General features: G+C 41.7%; 1 protein-coding gene across 4 annotated transcripts in view; it reads right to left on the reverse strand.

Annotated features, from left to right (window-relative positions):
* LOC132401780 (ferric-chelate reductase 1-like) overlaps positions 1–25,468 on the reverse strand; it is an 88,406-nt gene that overhangs the window by 62,280 nt on the left and 658 nt on the right. For 2 of the 4 annotated variants that reach the window (XM_059983982.1, XM_059983979.1), the window contains exons 1-3: positions 13,287–13,409; positions 6,575–6,771; positions 1,488–1,636 (exon numbers count right to left, since the gene is read on the reverse strand). In XM_059983982.1, coding sequence (XP_059839965.1) covers positions 1,488–1,636; positions 6,575–6,770 — 345 coding nt within the window. In that variant the 5' untranslated portion in view covers position 6,771; positions 13,287–13,409. Of the gene's footprint in view, positions 1–1,487; positions 1,637–6,574; positions 6,772–7,167; positions 11,063–13,286; positions 13,410–25,468 lie in introns of those variants that run through there. The other 2 variants (XM_059983980.1, XM_059983981.1) reach the window with 2 other exon arrangements.

A 25,468-nucleotide genomic window follows, 5' to 3' on the forward strand; every position in this document is an offset into this window, starting at 1 on the left:
CCACCCAGACAGTAGTAGGGGTCAGGATGGGCATCATGTAAACACTACAGGACAACAGCTAGGGATGTCTCAATGAGGGAATAAGCCTGATTGCCAAAGTGTAGGGAAGCCAATGCAGGCAATTGATCATTCCCCTTCTACATAGTCCTGCAGACTGAAGAGGAAGTAGATAAAATCACCTTGTGGACGGAAGTTTGCGTGACTTCCCTAATGCAGCAGTAAGGAGCCAAAGATCATCAACAGACACGTAAAGGTCCTAGCCTCAGGTGAGTGTCCATGACTGTGATCCTGACCTTTATGAAGGAACTCTTGAAAAGATACTGTATATTTAAAGGTTTAAGAGATGCAAAATCTCCATGTTGGCACAGCAGTTAAATTACTATGGCAACACACACAAAATGTTGGAGGAACTCAGCAGGTCAGGTAGCATCAATGGAGCTTCAGGTAGCTTCAAGCTGAAACCTTTCATCAGGACTATTTATACCTCTCCATAGATGCTGCCTGACCTGCTGAGTTCCTCCAGCATTTTGTGTGTGTTGTCTTGGATTTCCAGTATCTGCAGATTTTCTTGCGTTTGTGAGTTAAATTACTGTAATAGTGACTCTGGCTCCCGAAGTTCAATTCACATCATGATAGACCTGAAAGTTAAATCCAGTTAACAATTTTGTGGACTGTGATGATGAACATCAAATTATCAGATTGCTGTAGAAACCCAATGACCTTCAGGGCAGGAAATTAGCCATCCTCAACCAGTCTGGGCTTAGATGTAACTCCAGAATCACAGATGTGTTCATTCATAAATGTCCTTTAAAATGGACTTGCAAATCATTTAATTCAAGGACAATTGAATGCTAGCTTTGCCAAGGATACCCAGGTCTTGAAATATGAAAAAAATGCAGTTTAAGAATTGCCCATTTAATGCCACAGTTTCTGGGCAAAGTGTTTCATAAAAGCTAGTTGTTTTGCAAGTCAGAACTGACATTTTTGGTTCGAATGGGGGTAAAAAATTTTGATAGCCAAATGTTACTTGTTATGCGCTCATTGATATTATTAAAGGAATCTTACACCAGAAAAAAGGGAAAATTAGTGCAAAAAAAATTGGAGAACACAAATTTGTCGGGAAGGACTAAGACATCTAGAGATTGCTCTACTCTGAGTAAATCAAAAATTTCAAAAACACAGTACTTTCTTTAAGAGGTATGTGAATGAACTTGTTGCCTTTTTACTTCTTTACTTGCCTCATCAGACTGTCTCTAATCTAATCATGATCTATTTGATTATCATATGATGATCTCCACTACAATTTGAATGGTTGCATGGAGGTTAAGGACTGAATTAGCAAACTAAAGACAATGACCTGGAGGAACGTGTTCAAATCCCACCAGCAACAGGAAGTTTATGTCCAACAGTCGATTATGAATAAAAAAAACATTTCCTGGTCTAGTAACTTTGTACCAGTCTTAAAATTCACAAGATGGCATACACACTTTCACACCCCCACAAGTCAAGAGCTGGGAGTTCCGATCATCAATCAAAGTGAAGTTCCCAAGAGGTCCAGCATTCAGGTCAGCAGCATTGCGTACTTGTATAAAAAATCCTTGGAGTGAAGTTCCAGACTGCCTCACGGTGAGGGTAACTGAAAGCAAGGGAAAACAGTTTGAGATAGGGAAGCAAATAGTCCACAAACAAGCAGTCACCACTACAATATTCAGTAGCTGACCAAGAGTGACGAGAAGGACGCCAGGCAACTTCCTGTCGAGTGGACGGGAAAATCAGTGAGAGGTTCATCCCAGGCTTTCACAGGTGACCAGTTCAAAAGCTGAAATAAGCCTGTCACATCAGCTTTTGAATGTCAAGGAAAGCAAAATGGAATATAAAAATCCATGGGATGAGTTTTATTTTTCTAAATAAAATCCATTCACATTTGCAATACTTCATTGTCAAATTTGCGTCATTAATGTCTATGCAACCCTGTGCTCATTCAACCCATTGTTTATGACAATGTAATTAACTAACCTAAAAACTATGATACCTTTAATGACTGAATTACTTTGGAGGTGGTCAGAGTAGAGTGTCAGTGAAATCCCAATCACAATCAAAAATAACTATCTTCCCCACAACAATTAATTTTATTTCTTCAAGACTTTAGTCGAATGTTCCCTTCTTCAGACTTCGTAGAGAAGTTAGTTGACTGTGTGCCTAGGCATAGCTTAAATACCATCTATAAATTTGCGAATGATACAACCATTTTTGGCAGAATCTCAGATGGAGATGAAAGGACATACAGCTAGATATACCAACTAATGGAGTGGTGTCGCAGCAACAATCTTGCACTCAACGTCAGTAAGATGAAAGAACTGATTGTGGACTTCAGAAAGGGTAAGACGAAGGAGTACATACCAATCCTCATAGAGGGATCAGAAGTGGAGAGAATGAGCAGGTTCAACTTCCTGGGTATCAAGATCTCTGAGAATCTAACCTGGTCCCAACATATCGATGCAGCTATAAAGAAGGCAGGACAGTGACTATACTTCATTAGGAGTTTGAAGAGATTTGGCGTGTCAACAAATACACTCAGAAACTTCTATAGATGCACTGTGGAGAGTATTCTGACAGGCTGCATCACTGTCTGGTATGGGGGGAGGGGCTACTGCACGGGACTGAAAGAAGCTGCAGTGGGTCTTAAATTTAGTTAGCTCCATCATGCGTACTAGCCTACAAAGTACCCAGGACATCTTTAGGGAATGATGTCTCAGAAAGGCAGCATACATTATTAAGGACCCCAACACCCAGGGCATGCCCTTTTCTCACTGTTACCATCAGGTAGGGGGTACAGAAGCTTGAAGGCACACACTCAGCGATTCAGGAACAGCTTCTTCCCCTCTGCCATCCGATTCCTAAATGGACATTGGCCCACTGAACACTACTTCGCTTTTTTAACATATATTATTTCTATTTTTGCACTATTTTTATCTATTCAATATACCTATACTGTAATTGAGTTACTTATTTATTTATTATTATTTTTCCTTCAGTATTATGTATTGCATTGAACTACTGCTGTTAACAAATTTCAAAATACATGCCAGTGATAATAAACCTAATTCAGATTCTGAATTAAAACTGTTGAGAATTAGTCTAGGCACCAAATGTTAAGAGGAGAAGGCAGGAAGATGACACCAGCAAACTACACTGCCAAAGGCGAGATCCTCAAGATGGGTCACGGAGAAATTCTCTTCACTTCTTTTATATCTTCTTTTTATTTCAGATATGGTTCTGCTATTATTAGAGCCTGTAATTTACATTCTGGCCAATTGGGTGATCGATCTGGTGCTGTGCTCTCTCCGAGAATGTTTCACAAGGCTACAACCAAAGTGTGCAGCATGGAGGCCAGGAAGCCAGAAGATGGGGCGCGAGCCCATGATCAATTCCACCTCTTGCCAATCTCACTGATTAAAGTATTGAGGAAGATCAAAATCATCAGAGAAGGCTGTGGAAGGCGAGCGAGTGTTCAGCACCATCTACCAGTCTCTCATTCGCTGCTACTGGAGAAGGTGGCGGTTTCTCGCTTTCTCTCACATGCTGTTCTTAGGGGAAGGTCCTTGCATTCGAATGACCTCTTTCTCCCTTGGTGCCATCGGTGGATGGTCCTGGAGCAAGGTTGAATTGATGCAGATTCTAGATATGCACTCTAACTCAAGCTTATGATGTGTTTAGTTCTACTTCTTGGTCTGGTCACACTTTCTTGTTACTACTCGGGCGATTTTTGAATCAGAGTGGCCTGCAGGTAAGGAATGCCAAGCTGAACTGTACTGAAATATGCCTTTTGAGTTTGTGTTTATTTTCTGTGTTTTCACCCTTTTTTTGTTACTGTTTGGGTGATTTTGTTGCACTTGGGGAGGGGATTTGATGTTTGATCTTTTTCTTTAAATGGGTAGGTTCCATGGTTCTTTGTTTTCTGACTGTCTGTGGGGAAGACAAATTTCAGGGTTGTGTACTGCATACATACAGTGCCAATAAAAGGTATTCACCACCCCTCTGGAAGTTTTCATGTTTTATTGTTTTCCAACATTGAATCACTGTGTTTATAGTTTGGCTTTTTTGACTCTGATCAACAGAAAAAGACTCTTTCATATCAAGGTGAAAACAAATCTCCACAAAATGATCTAAATTGATTACAAATATAAAACAAAATTATTTTTTGTTTGCATAAATATTGCAACAATATTTTTTGCATAAATTGCATAAATATTCACCCCACTTTAATATGACACACCAAATCATCACTGCGCAGCCAATTGGTTTTAGAAGTCACATAATCAGTTAAATGGAGATCTGTTTTTGGAGACCTGTGTGTAGTCAAATTGTTTCAATTGATTGTAGTAAAAATACACCTGTATCTGGAAGGTCTAACTGCTTGTGGGTCAGTATCCTGGCAAAAACTACACCATGAAAACAAAAGAACACTCCAAGCAACTCCGCGAAAAGGTTGTTGAAAAGCACAAGTCAGGAAATGGATACAAGAAAATTCCAAGTCACTGAATATCCCTTGGAATACAGTTAAGTCAATCATCAAGAAGTGGAAAGAATATAGCACAACTGTAGATCTGCCTAGAGCAGGCTGTCCTCAAAAACTGAGTGACCGTGCAAGAAGGGGACTGGTGAGGGAGGCCACCAAAACACCCATGATAACTCTGAAGGACTTACACAAGCTTCAGTGGCTGAGATGGGAGAGACTGCGCATACAACTGCTGCCCGGATGCTTCACCAGTTGCAGCTTTATGTGAGAGTGGCAAAGAGAAAGCTACTTTGAAAAAAACTCACATGAAACCTTGGCTAAAGTTTGCCAGAAGGCATGTGGGAGACTCTTGAAGTCAGCTGGAAGAAAGTTCTATGGTCTGATGAAACCAAAATGGAGCTTTTTGGTCATCAGACTAAATGCTAGGTTAAGCATAAGCCAAATATCATACATTATCAAAAACACACCGCCCCTACTGTGAAGCATGGCAGTGGCTGCATTATGTTATGAGGGTGTTTAACTGCAGCAGGTCCTTGAAGGCTTGTGAAGGTAGAGGGTAAAATGAATGCAGCAAAATACAGGGAAATCCTGGAGGAAAATCTGATGCAGTCTGCAAGAGAACTGTGTCTTCAGAGAAGATTTATTTTTCCCAACAAGAAATGATTCCAAGCATAAAGCCAATGATACACAGGAATGACTTAACACCAGCAAAGTTAATGTCCTGGAGTGACCATTTAGAGTCCAGGCCTCAATCCAATTGAGAATTTGTGGCTGGATTTGAACAGGGCAGGTCACTCATGAACCCCATGCAACCTGAAAGAGTTTGAGCAGTTTTGTAAAGAAGAGTGGGGAAAAATTGCTGTGTCCAGATGTGCAAAGCTGCTAGAAATCTGTCCTCACAGACTCAAGGCTGTAATTGCTGCCAAAAGCGCATCTACTAAATACTGAATTAAAGGGGGTGAATATTTATGCAATCAACTATTTTGTGTTTTATATTAGTAATTAAATTAGATTGCTTTGTACAGATCTGTTTTCACTTTGACACAACAGAGTCTCTTTCTGTGATCAGTGTGAAAAAAGCCAAATTAAATCCATTGTGATTCAATGTTGTAAAACAATAAAATATGAAAACTTTCAAGGGGTGGGGGTGGTGAATACTTTTTATAGGCATTGTACTTTGATAATAAATACACTTTGAATCTTTGAAAGCCTGCTCTCAAGTGATTGTAGCATTTTCATTGGTGTGCATAAATGAAGCTGATTATCACCAAGATGGTCATAGAAACTTGTGGGTGATGGTTTACATTACAACTTACTTCACCATGAGGTTCATCACTTGTGACATAGTTAGGCTCAAGGAGCATTAATGAAGCCATAATTCAAGTTGATCAAATAGTTCTCTGTTTCTAGGACAGAATATCTTCAGAGTACATCTCATCCCATAGCAGTATGAAAACAAACTAAAAAACATAGACAGCATTCTGAATATTACAGCACAGCTAAAAAATTACACCTGGACATGTTTTGCTTTAAACAATAAATTTAAACAGAAAGGAATACCTGAAAGTAATTATAGCATGAACTTAAACACAAGATATTCTGAAAATACTGTAAATCTTAATCAATACACAACAAATACAGGAGGAACTCAGCAAGTCAGTCAGCATCTATGGAGGAAGCAACAGTCAATATTTTGAGCTGAGACCTTTCATCAGAACTGGAAAGGAAGGGGTCAAAAGCCAAAATAAGATGGGGGGGGGAGTGAAAGGAATACAGGCTGGCAGGTGACAAATGAAGAGGGTGGATGGGGGCTGAAGTAAAAAGCTGGGAGGTGATAGTTGGATGGTTGGAAGCGGTAAAGGGCTGAAGAGGAAGGACTCTGACACTGGCTTCTTCCTCTTTCCTTTACAGTTCGGATGAAGGATCCCAGCCAGAAACATTGACAGTTTACTCCCCTCTATGGATGCTGTCTGACTTGATTTCTTCCAGCATTTTGTGATGTATTGCTATAACATAAATATGACAGGATTGTTTAGCTGTTAAAACTTTTCGTACCTTTTATTTGATCACTAGCATTGATTTTATGTTTGTCCACAGTGATGATGGCAGGGCTTGACGATTTCTGAGGAATGGCGCCATGCTTTGGAAGCATGGAGTCACAAGCCACAGTCACCTGACCATTTCCAAAGCCAACGATAGGTTCCACAAATATGCTAAACACAGCAAGCAGACCAGGAATATGCTGCCCCATACTGGTGTGGAATCAGACAAGAATCATTTTAATTAGTTTTAATTTCTATTGCGACTAGCAAGTTTTTCACAAGCAATTAGTAATACTCGTACTGTCGATGATAATCAATCACTTAGTTAAAAACAAATTGCTGCAACTAGCAGATAACTTTAGTTTATTTCCGGTGTCAAACCTGTCTCACTTGTGAGTCAGAAGGTTAGGAGTCATATGCTGATCTAAATACTTGTTTACAATAGTCACTGTGTTTTAAAAGGAGACCATAATGGATCCAAAGGGCAGCTAAAATTAGAAAATCAGAGGATATTAATTATAAAAATGTATATAATATCTTTGATCATAGCATTGGGAGTGCAAAGCAAGATAAATAAATAAAGTGATGAGAACATACTGTACATACCTGTAGCACCAAGGGAACACATAACAGTCCTCACAGAGAGATCAGAAGTGGAAAGAGTGAGTAATTACAAGTTCCCGGGCGTCAACATCTCTGAATCTATCCTGGGCCCAAAATATTAATGCTGTTACACAGAAGGCACAGTACTGGCTATATTTCATTGGAAATTTGAGGAAATTTGATATGTCACTAAAGACACTCACAAATTTCTACAGTTGTACCATTGAGAGCCTTCTAACTGGCTGCATCAATGTCTGGTATGTAGGGGTTATTGGACAGGGTGGAAAGAAGCTGCAAAAAGCTATGAACTTAGTCAGCTCCATCATGGGCACTAACCTCCCCAACATCCAGGACTCCTTCACTGAGTGATCCCTCGAAAAGGAGGCATCCATTATTAAGGACTCCCATCACCCAAGACAAGCCCTCTTCTCATTGCTCACATCAGCTTCTTCCCTTCTGAATGGACATTGAGCCCATGAACACTACCCCATTATTTTTGCACTACTGATTTAACTATTTATATAAAAGTATACGGACACGTATATACTTCGTGTAATTCACAGCTTTTATTATTATGCATGGCAATGTACTGCTGCTGCATAACAACAAATTTCACAGCACATGTCAGTGATACTAAACCTGATTCTGATTCTGAATTAATTGTGAGAACCTCCAGATTAGTGTATTTTCCGTATGGTATGCTATCATGAGTACTGATGAAGGATCTTAGCCTGAAACATTGATATCACCTGCATAGATGCTATCTGGCTTGCTGACTTCCTCCAGCATTTTATGAGTGTTGCTTTGGATTTCTAGCATCTGCAGATTTTCTCATGCTCATACTGTATGTCTGTTAGGTGACCTGTTGACCCTCACGCAATCCCCCCTTCCACCCACACAGCAAGGTAGATGTAAAGAGCCTTGGCATAAAACATAAACCTTTCAGGTTTGAGAAAAATAATAAATCAGCCATGATAAAATGGCGGAGCAGACTCAGTGAGCCAAATAGCTTAATTCTGCTCTTACAGATAGTGATAAAATAAATCATTTACATTGGTAAATTGGTTAATTATTGTCACATGTTTCAATGCATAGTAAAAAAAAAACATTTCTAACAGAACGCAGAATAAAGTGTTGTAGTTACAGAGAAATTCAGAGCAGGTAGACAATTACAATAAGGTCAAGGTCATAACAAGGTCAAGAGTCCATCTTATTTTACTAAGGAGCCATGGTAGAAACAATCATTGTGCCTGGCCTTTCAGGCTTTTATATCTTCTACCCAAAGGGAGGGGGAAGATAAGAGAATGCCTGGGAAGGGAGGTGACTTTGATTATGTTGGCTGCTTTACTGTGGAAGCAAGAAACGTAGACATCGACGGAGGCCCAATAACATTTTTTAGAGATAGAGCATGGAATAGACCCTTCCAGCCCTTCAACCCACATTGCCCTGCAACACCAACAACCCCGATTTCATCCTAACCTAATCACGGGACAATTTACAATGGCCAATTAACCTACCACGTAGTCCACAGGGTGGACGTACAGAGAAGCATCAGAGAATACTTGCAGGATACAAGCAGTGGAATGAGTTGGTAACTGGCTTCAGGACAGAAAGCAGAGTGGGAGTAAAGTGTAACTATTCATCATTGAGCAAGGTAAAACAGATATTCCACAAGGATTAAGGCTGCGATCACAGCTGTATGCAATTTATAATTGAAAGATTTACAGTCTCAAATCAAAGACATAATTACTAAATTTATTATGGTATTAATGTGTTTGTGGTGAGGAACAGTCATTCATGAAAAAGATTGCAATAAATTACAAGGAGCATTAAAAAAATTGCAGCATGGCCAAATAATTAGCATGTTAATTTTAACACAGATAAATGCATGGCAATACATTTTGGAAGGATCATTCAAAAAATCACTTATTGTTTGTGTGATATGCTATACCAATCTCTAAAAGTTGTGTCACAGGTTTGCTTGATTACTAAAAAAAAAACAAACCCAACATAGAGATATATTTCTGAAGGGAATGAATTGAAAATTGGTGAGGTTATGCCAGACTGCATTAGACTTTGGTTAGACGGCAGTTAAAAATGATTGCATACAGTAGTGGTTAATCTATTGTGGAAAAGATATACAGGCACCTGAGATAGTGCAGCTAAGATTTACGAGGTTAATATCAGGAAAGTGAAGATAATTCAAAAAGAATGAATAGACTGTTTTCTCTTTACTCTAGAGAAAAGAAGCTTGAGGGATGACCTAAAGGAGCACCTCAAGGATTTTGATAGAGTGGATGCAGGAAGGATAATTTTGTTAGTGAGGAAGCACCTAATGGTGGCCATTATCATAAGATAATCACTAAGACATTCAATAGTGAGTGGTGAGAAACATTGACAGGCAGTATTATTCGCTCTATTTTTAAAAATTCTACTGCAGCACATCAGCATATGAATGGTTGGAATATTAGTTAACAATTTATTGATCTGTTCACCCACCAAAGTCAGGGATCCTTGCTCTTGTAGGCAGAAAGCTACTGGTTTACTTGGAGACAATAGCAAAACCGGCAGTCAGAAAAAACAACTGGAAGCACAGCTTAGAAGATTTTGCTGTGGTCCTGGTTTATTATATAAGGCATTTAAACCAGCCACTAAAATGTAATCATCAACAGCACTATAATTTCAAACTTGTCATAAAATTTCTTGAAGAAATAACTGATTTAATCCTTTATAATTTTTAACATAAAATTTAATCAATTGATTTTAAATTCCGCAACACAACAGTTGGATCTTCTGCCTCAGAACTCCCGAGGTCTGGGTTTGATCCTGACCCTGCATCCTGTCTGTGTGCAGTTTCCATATTGTCCCTGCAGCTGTTTGGGTTTCCTCTGGTTGTTCCAGTTATCCTGCTGTTTCTCAAAGATTTGCCGGTAGGTTTAACAGGGGGTTAACGGGTAAGTTACCCCCTAATGGCAAATGAATCAAAGGAGATTGATGGTCTGGTGAGTAGTGTGTTTATTCGAGGCGAGTACGATGTTCTCTCAGGGGATTATTCCCTTAATGGAGAATGCCTGTGTGTGGCTTTGTTTAACATGGGGAGGCTGATGCATGGGCGGCCACCACATGGTCCTTGGCAGGTCAGGGTCAGGGTCCAGTAGCATGGAATGCAAGATGACTGGGGACCCTTCACTGATGCAGCCTTCCTTAGCCTTCACTGCCATTGTGATGTGTCATCATCTTCCTCCAGCTCCATCATTAAAGCTTTGGTTGGACCACTCTTTGTTTGGAACCTACCCCCTTGACCTTACTGCCATGGGTGACCCTACTAGGAGCTATGCTCCAGACGGTGTCACTTTCGGGACTGCAGGAATTCACAAGCCTGTCCACCATGACAACGATCCTTGGAGAAGCTGGTGAGTGAGAACAAGTAGCAGAGCTACAGAGTAGGGGAATGTGACCCATGGGATCACTCTGTTTGGAACTAGCATGGACCTAATGCATTGACTGGCAGCCACCTGTCTCATAATGAGTAAGTTAGATTCCAAGGGTCTGAATATCTGATCTTTAATGGAAAGGTGTCACTGTACACCTTCCCTGTGTGTTGTCACAGCTCACTAACCTAACTCTATGCCACACGCATGACTAACAACATTATCACCATGTTGATACTGTTACCAATGTACAATGAAACTAATCCCTTTGGTTGAGACACAATACCATAATTTATGGGCAGGATTCAGTTTCATGGAAAACTAGAGAAGTACAATGTAGAAAAATTTCAGAAAAGAATTGTAAATATATAATGATCTGCTCACTCTCAAACCACCAACTCTTTCCCACTGGCTTGCTCTTTTCCAATTAACTTGAGAAAGTAAAATGACAAGAAATGATTCTCAAAGTTCTGAGCAAGTGAAATATTTGCCATGAAAAATCAAAACATCAGGAAGACCCAAGATTAGAATCAAATCCAGGGCTCAGGACATGATTCTCCTCTGATGTCCTATCATGCCCTCTGAGTATTTCCAGCACTTTCTGTGATTGCCTTCCAAAGCAAATCTTCCATTATATGAATTCAAACTTAGTCAGGTGAATACAGTTTGCCCAGACTTTGTTAACGCCATAAAATGTTAAGACTATGTAATGCCACCTTCCTCCTCACTGTAATCAGCAGAGGTACACCTCAGGGATGCGCGCTAAGCCCACTGCTGTGCAATCTCCACACTCATACAGCATGGCTAGGCACAGCTCAATCCATCACGCCGTCTATACATTCGCTGATGACACCACTGTGGTTGGCAGAATCTCAGAATTGGATAAGGAAGCATACAGGAGTGAGAATGATCAGCTGGTTGAGTGGTGTTGCAACAAGAATCTCAGGCTCAATGTCAGCAAACCAGGGAATTGATTGCGGACTTCAGGAAGGGGAAATCGAGAAAACACACAGTAGTCCTGATTGAGGGATCGGCAGGGTGAGCAGCTTCGATTTCATAAAGTGTCAACATCTCAGAGGATCCATCCTGCTTCCTACATATTGGTGAAATCTCATGGAAGGCGCACCAGCTGCTAAGTTTCATTAGGAGTTTGTGAAGATTTGTAATGTCACCCAACACTCTTTCAAATTTCTGCAGATATTGATGACACCTTCAAGAGGCAGCCCTTCAAGCGAGTGGCATTCATCATTAAAACCCTCACATCCAGGGCTTGTTCCTACTGTCAAGGAGCAGCTTGAAGACACATACTCAATATTATAAAAACAGCCTCTTCCTTTCACCACCAGATTTCTGACCATATGAGCACTCTTACCTGGTTATTTGTCTTTGGCACTATTCATTCATTTTGTAATTTATAGCAAATAATTATGTCTTGCATTTTACTCCTGCAGTTTAGAAGAAATTACACACACATATGTCACAGTTAAGAAGAGCCCTGCAGAGGCAGAAAGGCAGAAAGGGGCAGCTTTTGGCTATGGCTGAAGAGGAGGAACAGAAATTCGGGGACCGCCTAATCCCAACGAAAGCCGCAGGGGTAGCAGGGAACCCCCCCCCCCCCCACTTCCTCGCCACCGGGAAACGTACCAGGGCCAAGGGAGCCAAATGTCAATGAGTGGTGGTCCCCGGCTGATGACAGAAGGCACTGTTGCAGGGGCTGCAGGCGGCAATGCCAAACAGGAAACATCATCCTGTAAATTTCACTGCGAATTAGGCCATTCGACACATTGTGTCTGTCCGCCATGGGTCATGACTGATTCATTATTCCTCCCAGCCTCATTGTCCCGCCCTCTTCCCGTCAGATTAATAATTTAGTGATTTGTTTAGCTATACTGTATTTTTTGTTTGATAATTCATCTTGCCGTAAGTGAGAAAGCAGAAAGTGGTATTGTTATCAGATCAGGGAGGGACAGTTGTACACTCGGTTGGAATGTACAGTATTTTATTGTCGGAGGGGAGCTGTTGTCAGTGGTTTCGTGCAACTATGGAACAATGTACAGAAGCATCTTAATCCCCACGCCATCCCCTTCCATCTCTCTCGCCAGAATAACAATTTGAACATTGCCAGCAAAATGAATCTCCAAAAAAAAATGAGCAATGAAATATTAGCTCCTGAATTACGGTCAACAGAACCTGTCAGCCCCGTTTCTCCTTCCAAGGATGTTGCCTGACCTGCTTGGGGGCATTTTCTGATTTCATTCATGTTATTGTTTCGAGGACTACCTCGAAACCCCGGCGGGATTATTTGTGCTGCGATGCGAATGTCCTACGCGATTGAGTTGATAGCAGGATTGCGGAATATTTGTCAGTTGTCAGACGGGCGAGGTTTCCAGTTCGCTGGCTTTGTGAAAATGGCAAAAACAAAAACACTGAACCGCACGAGAAATTAAAATTTAAAATCCCCTTTATTCTAATTGAGCGCGATCTTATTTCAACTTATTTTCACGCACACTAAGGTGGTTATCATCACTTCCACTTCCGTACACTCTTCCTTTTTGGGCGCTCCGTCTCTTTCTGCTACGGACACACACGCAACTACGTACATTCCCGACCACCGGCGCACTTACACCGCACTAAATGTACCAGTAAGGACATTTTTCCTGTTTAAAGATACGGGAGGCTTCTCACACTTACCTGGCTATTTGGAATTTGCGTGCCCTTACCAGAGAACCCTGCGCTCTCAGGTAACACGAGGAACTCAAATTGAACTGGCAGGTCAGTTCTAAAGTTACCTGTTACCGACTGGAACCTGTCGCTCCCGGCCTCGTTCTCAATGCAGTGTTTCCATGCGCCTTATCCAGACCATTCACTTTATTTTCATCTCTGAAGTCGTTTCTTGTGTGGTCTTTCCATTCTCTCTGCTTAACTGCTCCCATGTAGACTGTTGCTCCTAGTTTGCTGATATCTGAAAATACCTTGCCTAAAGTTTGGGAACCTAGCCGACCAGCGTGAATTAGACAAAGCAGTGGTTCCAATACTAGACCTTGGAGCCACTCACTTGGGAACTTCTCGGGTGGATTAGCTTTTGCAACATGACCCATCGTTTTCATTTTCTATGTCAAATTTGGAGCAGATCTTTTCGGTCTTGTAAAGGGTTGAATGATCTGTTAAGCACAGCAGAGGTAAGCACGAAAGCGGCTGGATCCTTTCACTTTCCCACTCACCTGGCTTGACCTATTGACTTCCCCTCTCCCCACCTTTTAATACTGGAGTCCTTCCCCTTCCTTTCCAGTCTTGAAGAAGGGTCTTGGCAGGAAAGGTTGACTTCTTGTTCATTTCCATAGATACTGCCTGACCTGCCCAGTTATGTCAGCATTTTGTGTCTGTTGCTTCGGAATTCCAGCATCTGCACAATTTCTTGTGTGTATGTTCAAGATCAAGGTTATTGCTATTCAACTATATACATGTATTCAGCTGATCAAAACATCATTTCTCTGGGGCCAAGGTGTAAAACACAGTGCAAATAGTCACACAAGCACATCTGGTTAGGAAGGATCCAGCACATACAGTCAGAAAATAATATTGGCACAGTCCCTGAGTGGCATGGCCTGAAGATTAACAGGTTGACATAAAGTACAAGATGCATATTTATATAAGACACTGTAATGTTACTGACAGTATTCTGATAAAACAGGCAGCAGATTAAATGTGTGAAACTAGCATAAAAAATGAAAAGTGACTAGTGCAGGATTAGACTGTGTCTGTGACCCACTTTACCACCCTATCCATTTGTGTTGAATAGAACTGAGAGATGCTTTGGACAGATCCATCACCAATTTAGAGATACAGCAATTTCTGGCCCAATAGGACTGTGATACCCAATTATAGCCATGTGACCAATTAACCTAATAACCTATACACCTTTGGAATGTGGGAGGAAACTGGAGTACCTGGAGGAAACCCATGTGGCCATGGGGAGAACGTACAAACTCCTTACTGACAGTGGCAGGAATTGAACCTGGGTCACTGGTGTTTCGTTAGCATTGCACTAACCACTTTTGCTACTGTGCCACACCAATCGTGCACTGCCAGGGGAGGTTCTATTGGCAGTGCATGCCAGGTATTTACCACTCTTTGTGTAAAAAACATAAAATAAAATTACCTTGCAAAATAGCTTTAAAAACTTTCCCTCCTTTCCTAAACCTATGTCACCTGGTATTTGATATTTGCATCCTGGGAATATGACCGACTATCCCTATAGTTAATATACTCTCTGAGGCCTTTCCAAAATTTCCACATGTTTCATTTATCGTGCCATAACCATAGATCCATTCAACTGCAACAGGGCTTCCAACTTTTAATTTTCAGTGCCCTGACAGATGGAACATAATGATTATGATGATGACTAAATAAAAAAAAACAGTTGAACAGCATGTGAACAAGCAGGGGGAGAAAAAGGAAATGAACCACAGTATATGCAGGCAAATGGGATTAGTTTGGTTTGGCATCATGGTCGGAAGGCCCTTGTACACAACACTTCTGTGCCAACCATGATGCCATGAATCAATTATCTATGTATTTATTTATTTAGAGGTACAGCATTGTAACAGGTACTTCCAGGCCACTGAGCCCATACCACCCAATTATACCCATGTGACCAATTAAACCACTAACAGTACATCCTTGGAATACAGGAGGAAACCAGATTACCCAGAGGAAACCCACATGGTCATGAGGAGAACATACAACCTGCTTACAGACAGCAGTAGAATTTAACCCAAATTACTTGTATTTTAATTGTGTTACACTAACCACCACACGACCAGGATGCCAAACTCTTCTAAGAATTCTTCTTTTCTTCTTCTTCACATAATGTACTCAATGTGAAGTATTGACTTTCATTTTAAAGCTTCTGACACTATCTTTAGAGATAATATTGAAAAAGTAAACAGCAGTGTTGAGATTATAAGTGTGCAAAGTATTGTTCATAATATTAAAGTGTGTCACCAACAGGTATAGAAACAGTGAATATTAGAAATTTCAAGCTTAATGAGAAAAGGTGGTGGTGCACTTAGATACAGCAGCCACTCTGAGTCCAATCTAATTTGTACTTGTTCATCTTGTATCTCTTTTTTGTGATTGCAAGTCACTGCAGGATACTAAGAGCATCAGGTGCTGCAAGACTATCCCATCAGTGAGTTGCTCGATAGCAATGGAGCTGGACCTATTGGTACCGTTGTTCTGTTGTCGCCCGGTTTTGTTGCATACTGTTGTGTCAAGATGGTTCACAATCCAACAAACAGAGTGAGTGATTGTCTTTGTCATTTTTATTGTGATTGCAAGACCCTATTGGACATTGGTAACATGGAACAGCTCAAATCAGCTTCACTGGTTTACCTTGGTTTTGGCGAGCACTAGGCCTAGGCCTAGGCCGAGGCTGCAGTGAGGCCTGTTGCAGCTGTCCAGGGGAAGGGATCCAAAGTGATGTGGGGCAGAGCAGGAGCCTCTGTTGGGCATGTTGGAATCCGTACTGTGTTGGGGTTGGCCCCTCCCACCTGTGCTGCCCTGTCATGTTCACTCAGAGCAAGAAAAAGCTGGTCCAGGATGATCTACAGTCATGCCACTCAGGGATTTGGGCTAAATTATTATTTTTCATTGTGACTACATATTTTTTTCTGAAATCATAACCATATGTGCTATGTACTACGTGCAATGTGTTGTTGATAATGTGTTTTGCAACTTGGCCCTGGAGGGACTCTGTTTCATTTGATTATATTCATGTATGGTTGAATAATAATTAAATTTAAACTTGAAAATATGTAAGAGTTTTAATGAAATAATTGCTGCCAAAGCAGAAGGTAACTGAGTAATCAATCTGAATGCAGGAACACATTTCTTTATTGATACAGATTAGATAGCACAAAGGGTAAATAGAGTGGGAGAATATTTATGTGGAATATAAACTATACCATGCATCTCTTTGTTCAAATGGCCTGTTTTTTTATATCCTATTCATTTTGATATATCATGAGATTTGAGAGAGTGAGATCAAAAAGAAACTCACTCTACACAGCAATGGTTCTGGGAAATGAAGTGCTGAATTTATGATTAAAATAGCCAATATGGTGTAAAATATAGAAATGTCATACAGAAAGAGAGAAGATACCTGGGATTAGGTGTGGATTGCTACTTGTATGGAAGCTAGAAGGAGCACTATCAAGTGGGGCTGTATAGCCTATACCTTAAGACAATAAGGAGTAGGAGTAGGAACAGAAGTAGAAATCTATTTCAGTCTTTGGAAGTTGTTCCTGGTTGAGAGGTGGTAAAATCTGGAGTGATTTGGTAGGATCAGGTTACAGGGAAATTCGGTGGATGGGTGGCTAAACCAGCACAGACATGATGACCTCCTATTATGTCACATGGAATTATGGAAATTATTTGTGGTACTCACACAGATTTCATGAGGGCCTTGTGCAGTTGCAGTGAATTGTCTATACTTTTTATGTCTTGGCTGTGTAAAATAAGGGCTAAAATTCCATTATCTCTCCTTATTACCAGTTGCATTTGTGCATTAGCTTTCTGTATTTTATTTATAAGGACTCCCTAATTAGTTCTACCTGCAGCTTTCTACAGTTTTGTTCCATTTGTTCTTTGTACTTCCTTCTAAAATGAACAACTTTTCTCCCACATGCCAACTTCTCTCCCACTCACTTAATCTTTCAATATCTTTCTGATATCTGTAATGTCCAGTAAAGAATGAAACTAACTGGGAATATCTTCAGAGAGTTTGATGCAAACAAACATTTAAACTCGATGTTTAAACTGGTGAAACCTGTGACACTTCACACGCTCTCAATCTATCCGCCACTTTCAGTTCCCTGGCCCTACTCACCAAATTTTCACTATGGATATCCAGTCCCTCTATGCTTTTATGACCCATCAAGAAGGCTTTAAAGCTCTTTGCTTCTTTCTAGACAACAGCCTAACCAGTTCCACTCCATCACCACCCTTCTCCAGTGGAACTGGCCCTTACATTCAACAATTTCTCTTTCAGCTCCTCCCATAATTCAAATTTAAAATAGATGTTATTATCAGGGTACATATATGCCACCCTGAGAATCACTTCCCTATGAGCATACTCAGCAAATCTATAGAATAGTAACTAAAACACGATCAATGAAAGATCAAGTAGAATACAGAAGACAACAAACAGTGCAAATGCAAATATAATAAATAGCAAAAAATAAAGAGAACATGAAATAACAAGATAAAGAGCCCTTAAAGTGAGATAATTGATTATGGGATCAGGATGGGCGTGAGTGCAGTTATCCTCTTTTTTCAAAAATCTGATGGTTGAGGGGTAGGGTAGTAACTTTTCTTGAGTCTAGTGTAAGTCCTGATGCTCTTGTACCTGACGGCAGCAGTGAGAAAAGAACATGGCCTGGGTGGTAAGGATCTCTGATGATGGATGCTGCCTTCCTCTGACAGTGTTTCATGTAGATGCGCGCAATGGTTGGGAGGGCTTTATCTGTGATTTTCTGGGCCGAATCCACTACCTTTTGTGGGATCTTCCATTCAAACGCATTGGTCTTTCCATACCAGGACACGATGCAGTTAGTCAATATACTCTCCACTACACTTCTAGAGTTTGTCAAAGTTTTTGATGTCATGTCCAATCTCCACAGACTTCTAGGGAAGTAGAGGCACTGACGTGCTTTCTTCACAACTGCATTTACATGCTGGGTACAGGATAGATCCTCTGAAATAGTAACACACAGGAGTTTAAAGTTTTTAACTCACCCCATCTTTGATTTTCCAATGAGGGTTAGCTCATGGACCTCTGGTTTCCCTCTCCAGAAGCCTACAATTAGCTTGCTGACATTGGGTGAGAGGTGATTGTTATAATACCGTTCAGCCAAATTTTGAATCTCCCTCTTGTATGCTGATTTATCACCACCTTTGACACGGCCCACAACAGTGGCGTCATCAGCAAACTTGAACATGGTTTTGGAGCTGTGCTTAGCCACACAGTCATAAGTGTAAAGCAAATAGACCGGAGGTCTAAGCACACAGCCTGTTATGATGGAGATCGTGGAGGGGATGTTTCTGCCAATCCAAACTGATTGGGGTCTCGTGAGGAAATCCAGGATCCAATTGCACGATGTGGTATTGAGGCCAAGATTTTGGAGCTTATAGATTAGTTTTGAGGGAATGATGGTATTAAATGCGGTGCTGTAATCAATAAAGAGCATCCTGATGTATACATCTTTGCTGTCTAGATGTTCCAAGGTAAATTCAAGTTGGAAGGATCCAAATGGGCCCCAGTTATGTCTGCCTTTTTGGCAGCTATGGGGAAGTCCATATTCCAAGCCTACACTGATAAACCTCAACTCTTTGCCCTACATAACAACTGCATTGGTGTCGCTTCCTGAATCCATGTTGAGGTTGCCATCAACTTACCTCCAAATTCCACACTGTTCTCAAATTTACTATGTTTATCTCTGTGAGGTCTATCTCTGTAAGATCTACCTCTCTTCCCTTTTTTCAATCTCTCTGGATACAGACTGTCTGCTGATATCTTTTATTAACCTACTGACTCTCACAGCTATCTTCACTCTACCTCTTCCCACCCTGTCATTTGTAAAATTGCTATTTCTTTTTCTCATTTTGTCCTTCTCTGTTGCATCATTTCTCAGGATGAGGTTTTCCATTCCAGAACATCTGAGATATCCTCCTTTAAGAATTGGGGTTAACTTTCTCTACCATCGTTGCTGTCCTCACATGCATCTCCTCCATTTCCCAGATCTACATTCCAGTAATTTTCCCCAACCCCCTTCTCTATTTTACAATTCCCCATTCTGATTCCCCTCTTATCCCCTCCCTCTCCTTCACCTATTACATCCCTCTGGTGCCACACCTCCTTCCCTTTCTCCTGTAGACCACTCTTCTTTCCTACCACATTCTTCCTTCTTCAGTCCTTTACCTCTTCCACCTATGACCAACCTGATTAATGATTTTTTTAATGTTGGCTCAGACACTTCTAAATTGTTATAACCTGACAATGGTGTGGTGTGGAAGAGAAGCAGGATTATAGTTAGGAAAATGCAGGCAGCTATTAATGAAGTAGAAGAATGGGGATATTGGTAGGGTTTTTAATGATCTGTTGAAAAGACTCAGGTTATTTGTTTTTCTAAAAGGAACATTGCACCCACAATTGTTCATAAACAAGCAAAAAATCTGCAGATACTGGATATACAAGCAATGCAGATAAAATGCTGGAGAAACTTTGCTGAATTCTTCCAACATTTTGTGTATGTTACCTACAATTGATCTCAATCTTTGATAAATCTCTTAAATAAGAGTCAGTAGTTTCTCAGTACATGGATGGACACAAGGCTAACATGGAAGGTGTATATGAATAAAATTCTAGAGATGTACAGTAAAGCCCTTAATGTGCTCAAGTGCTTATTTGAGTGTAATGGGGTGCAAGGTCAGTTAAATAAATGTATACTGCTTTATTTAGACTATGGATGTTTTGTTTTTGGGTCAGCCTGCCTCACCAGCAGTCTTAAAGCCCCTAGATAAAGTTCAAGCTCAAGCTTTGAGATTATGTTGTGGTGCTATTAAATGATCCCCAAACTCAGCATTACTGGTAGGAATGGGAGTACCTTTACATCTACACAGTTTACAGTTAACAATAGTTAATTAGGTTAACAAAGAGGATATTAAGTTGGTCATCCAATAATGGCAACATTGGTAGAGTGCTGGGAGCACTGCATTCGTAAGGTCTTCAGTTTTAGTGGATGTGAAATGAGTGGACACAAAATTTGGGGCTGTTTGGTGTTCAAAGTTCAAAGTAAATTTACTATCAAACTGCTTATTGTATGTGTCCCCATATGCAACCCTGAGTTCATTTTCTAGTGGGCATACTCATACAATTCAAGAAATGTAATAGCATCAGTGAAAGATCGCACTCAACCTGAACAGACAAACAACAAAGGTGCAAAAGGAACAAACTGCAAATGCTAAATAAATAAACAAATATTGAGTCCATAAGTTGTGGGAACAGTTCATGATGGGGCAAGTGAAGTTGAGTGAATTTATTCTGTCTGGTTCAAGAATGTGATGGTTGAGGGGTAATAACTGTTCCTGAGCCTGGAAGTGTTGGTCCTGAGGCTCCTGTACCTTCTTCCTGATGGCAGCAACTAGAAGAGAGTATGGCAAGAATGTGGAATATGTTCCCAGTGTAGCCCTTTCTGTCACTCCTCTATGGTTTTCCCTTTACCTGTAGTTGATTTAAATCTTCAAGAAAAGATCAAGATGAGGATTGATTCTATATAGTGGCACAGGAAGTTCAGCAATATAGGCAAGGCAGATATATATAGATATTTAAAAGTTCCAGTGACAGGTCAATCAGGTATTTCTGTTTATGTTCCAAAGTTTCAGTTGACTGCTAAGAGAAGGTTATTGAACATAGAACATAGCATAGTACAGCACATTACAGGCCATTCGGCCCACAATGTTGTGCCGACCCTCAAACCCTGCCTCCCAAATAACCCCCCACCTTATATCCCTCCATGTACCTGTCTAGTAGTCTCTTAAACTTCACTAGTGTATCTGCCTCCACGACTGACTCAGGCAGTGCATTCCACGCATCAACCACTCTCTGAGTGAAAAACCTTCCTCTAATATCCCCCTTGAACTTCCTTCCCCTTACCTTAAAGCCATGTCCTCTTGTACTGAGCAGTGGTGCCCTGGGGAAGAGGCGCTGGCTGTCCACTCTGTCTATTCCTCTTACTATCTTGTACACCTTTATTATGTCTCCTCTCAACCTCCTTCTCTCCAAAGAGTAAAGTCCTAGCTCCCTTAATCTCTGATCATAATCCATACTCTCTAAACCAGGCAGCATCCTGGTAAATCTCCTCTGTACCCTTTCCAATGCTTCCGCATCCTTCCTATACTGAGGCGGCCAGAACTAGACACAGTACTCCAAGTGTGGCCTAACTAGAGTTTTATAGAGCTGCATCATTACTTTGCATCTCTTAAACTCTATCCCTCGACTTATGAAAGCTAACAGCCCATAAGCTTTCTTAACTACCTTATCTACCCGTGAGGCAACTTTCAGGGATCTGTGGACATGTACCCCCCAGATCCCTCTGCATCTCCACACTACCAAGTATCCTGCCATTTAATTTGTACTCTGCCTTGGAGTTTGTCCTTCCAAAGTGTACCACCTCACACTTCTCCAGGTTGAACTCCATCTGCCACTTCTCAGCCCACTTCTGCATCCTTTCAATGTCTCTCTGAAATCTTGCATGGCATTCTTCCCAGAATCCTGTGGCCCCTCCTCGTCTATGCAGTTCCAATCTCGACAGTCAAAACCTTAGAGAGGAGGGACAGTAAACACCTCAGAAGATGGCTGGGGCTGCCAAGGAGCCTGAGTAGCATCACACTCTATGGACACCACAATAAACTGCAACTGCCCTTCAAATCCCTGGAGGAGGAATTCAAGGTAACAAGAGCCAGAGAAGTGGTACAGTACAGGGACTCAAGTGATCCGAAGGTGGCTCGAGCAGGGATCCAAGTGAGGACAGGCAGGGTGGAGGGCAGAGGAAGCTGTTCAGGAAGCAGGGGAAAGGCTGCGTCACAGGAGGCTGGTGGGAGTGGTCACACGAGGCCGAGCTGGGCTAGGATCCTTTCCAACTCCCCAAATGGACACCATCAGAGGGAAGGAAAGGTGCCGCCGAGTTCAGGAGGAGGTGAGAGCAGCAATGGAGGAGACGAGAACCTGCAAGGCGGCGGGTATGAAGCAACAGGGAGCTTGGAAAGGATGGGAGAATGCGGTGGAGAGGAAAGTGACCTGGGCTGAGCTTTGGAAAGCCGAGCCACACCGCATCCAATTTCTCATCCAGGTAGTGTATGATGTACTTCCAGGTCCATCAAACCTGCACACATGGGGCAAAGCAGTCATCAGCGTGCCCAATGTGTTCCAAGCGAGGAACCCTGGAGCACATCCTCAGCGGCTTCACAAGGGCACTTGGTGAGGGACGGTACCGATGGAGGCATGATCAGGTCCTGAACACCATCGCTGAAGCCATCAGTGCAGGAGTTGAGTGGGCGAAGCGGTCCCGACCCTCCAAGCAGACTATTGCCTTTGTAAGAGCCGGGGAGCAGCCAATACCCACCAAAAAACATCAGCAGGTATCCTGACCTCTGCAGGAGACTGGCAGCTGTTGGTGGACCTCGAAAGGCAGCTGAGGTTCCCTGACCATATTGCAGCCACACTGCATCGAGGGAGAGAGGAAGAGGAGAGCCATCCGCAGTACCACCGATGCGGCAGAGAGGGCCTCAAGATGGCTGTGGCTCAAGAGAGGGGAGCCATGGAGTCATGTGTAGCTAGCCATCTGGACACAAGCTGGGGTCTGATCAGCCCCGGCTGGGTCACCTGGAGGAGGATGTATGATGTTGTAAGACCCGGAACACCCGATGATTCCAAGAACATCACTGATGATGTGTCCAGAAGCATCAGTAGATGTATTGTTACGTACTCATGACACATGACAGTGGTACCCTTGTCACGTGACTGGGGTTGAAGCTTTACTGGACTTGAGGTGATGGTCTTGTGATGGTGGAGTGACGTCATTTTCCCGCCAGTAGAGATCATGTGACAGATTTTTTTTACAGGTTATAAAAGGTAGACCCCACCCTGTGAGGAGGGGCAGTTCGTGGCTGGATTTGCCAAGTTGACTTCATGCCACTGCGTGATTTAAGTGATGACGCAGTTTAGTTGAAGGATGAAGTTTTTATCTAATGCCTAAAGTTTAAAAGGTCATTGCCAGCAGGTTCTTTATGATTCTGCCAGTTTGAGAAATTAGTGGAGAGTGAAGATCGAAGTTCAGGAGTTAAAGATCGAGGAGAACCGCTTTCTACGGTGAAACGGGGGTGACCTTTGTTTGATCCTTATTTGGAAGGATTTTGTTGACTATCTTCACGTTAATCCCTGGGTTTAACCAGAAAGGATTGAAGATAGTGAGGAAGGAAAGGTCAGTGCTTTTAAGCCGTTTCGTTTTGTAAATTATTCGTGGGAAGTTCGACGTCGGGGATCGAAGCAAGCAACGTGAAAGAGAATTTAAATCATCTTATAAAGTCTCTCCTTTTAAATGGACTGTGAGCATATCGAACTTTTGGCAATACCACTTTAAAGAACTGTTTTTGCAATATCGCTTTAAGAACTGTTCAAGCTGCCGCACAGCAGCTGATTTCCGGTTACGTTAGTGTTTGTTTACTTTTGGGGGGTTTGTTTCCTGTGTTTAATAAACGTGTTGTTTGTTATAAAAAACCCTTGCCGAACTCATATATTTATTGTTGCCTGAATACGTAACAGTATGCACACAGCCCACTTCTGCATCCTATCAATGTCTCCCTGCAATCTTCGACAATCCTCTACACTATCTACAACACCACCAACCTTTGTGTCGTCTGCAAACTTGCCAACCCACCCTTCTACCCCCAAATCCAGGTTGTTAATAAAAATCACAAAAAGTAGAGGTCCCAGAACAGATCCTTGTGGGACACTACTAGTCACAACCCTCCAATCTGAATGTACTCCCTCCACCATGACCCTCTGCCTTCTGCAGGCAAGCCAATTCTGAATCCACCTGGCCAAACTTCCCTGGATCCCATGCCTTCTGACTTACCAGACAAAGTATCAGTATTCAGACTGAGATGGTTAATAATATTCTAGCCTTGGAAACTGTTGAAATACACCTGATTATGTATTTCTGTGCTCTGATTCTTTCTCGGTTTCAACATCTAGTAAAACAACTATTTCAAACTGTAGGCCAGACCTTCTTCTTGAGGTTGGACATCTGTTGAGGCTGCAGGATCTAGGTTCGTGTATCCGGCTCTTACGGGTCCCTGTCTATGTTGGGGTTGAAGAAGACAAGGTGGCAGACATCCTAGCCAAGCAATCACTTAAAACCAAGGATGTAAATGTAGTGCTGGTTTTGCATAAAGGGGAGGTGAAAGCCATAATTAAAAAGTCCATTTTAACACGGTGGCAACAAAGTTGGGATAAGAAGAAAGGATGGCATTTATATAAAATTCAGAAGACGATGGGAACTCAACTGGGAGATGGGTATAAAAGGAAAGAAGTTATACTTACATGTGTGTGTATCCAATATACTCCATTGAATAATTCCCTGTTCAGAAGTAATATGCATGATCGAGGCATTTGTAGGGAGTGCACTTGTCAAGAAACGGTGCAGCATATGTTGTTTGTATGAAGTTCCTCCGAGGTGCAAAGGTAACATCTAATTGCTAAATTAAGATCTTTGGGACAGACACGGTTTAACATGGAAAGTTAGGACATCTTTATCATCTTAATGTATTTAACTGCAGATATGACATTCTGAAAAGCAATAGACATTGATATTATTTGGGATCTTCTTGGGGAGGGGGTTAGTCGGTATTCTTCCTCTCTTGTTACTCCACACTCTACCTTAGTACGTGGCAGTAATATACCTTATGGTTGTCTGCAAGCACTATTAAATTTACAAGAACACTTATCACCTCCGAGTTTCTCACTTCATCACCACCCCCCCCCCCCCACCCCGACTCCCAGCAACCCAACCTCTCTGTACCAGGTTTCACTTTCATCACTGCATCTTGTGCTTCTTCCCCTCCCCTTACTATCTTTTTCAGACTTCTTCCTCTTTCCTTATCAGTCCTGATGAAAGATCTCTGCCCGAAACGTCGACTGTTTACTTCCGCCCATAGATGTTGTCTGACCTGCTGACTTCCTCCAGCATTTTGTGTTTGGGTAAGGTGCTTCTCTCTCAGCAACACAACAGTATCTCCTGTATTTCTGTTCTTAC

Source organism: Hypanus sabinus, chromosome 11 (genome assembly GCF_030144855.1).
Source record: "Hypanus sabinus isolate sHypSab1 chromosome 11, sHypSab1.hap1, whole genome shotgun sequence".
In the NCBI taxonomy this organism is placed as follows: Eukaryota; Metazoa; Chordata; class Chondrichthyes; order Myliobatiformes; family Dasyatidae; genus Hypanus; species Hypanus sabinus.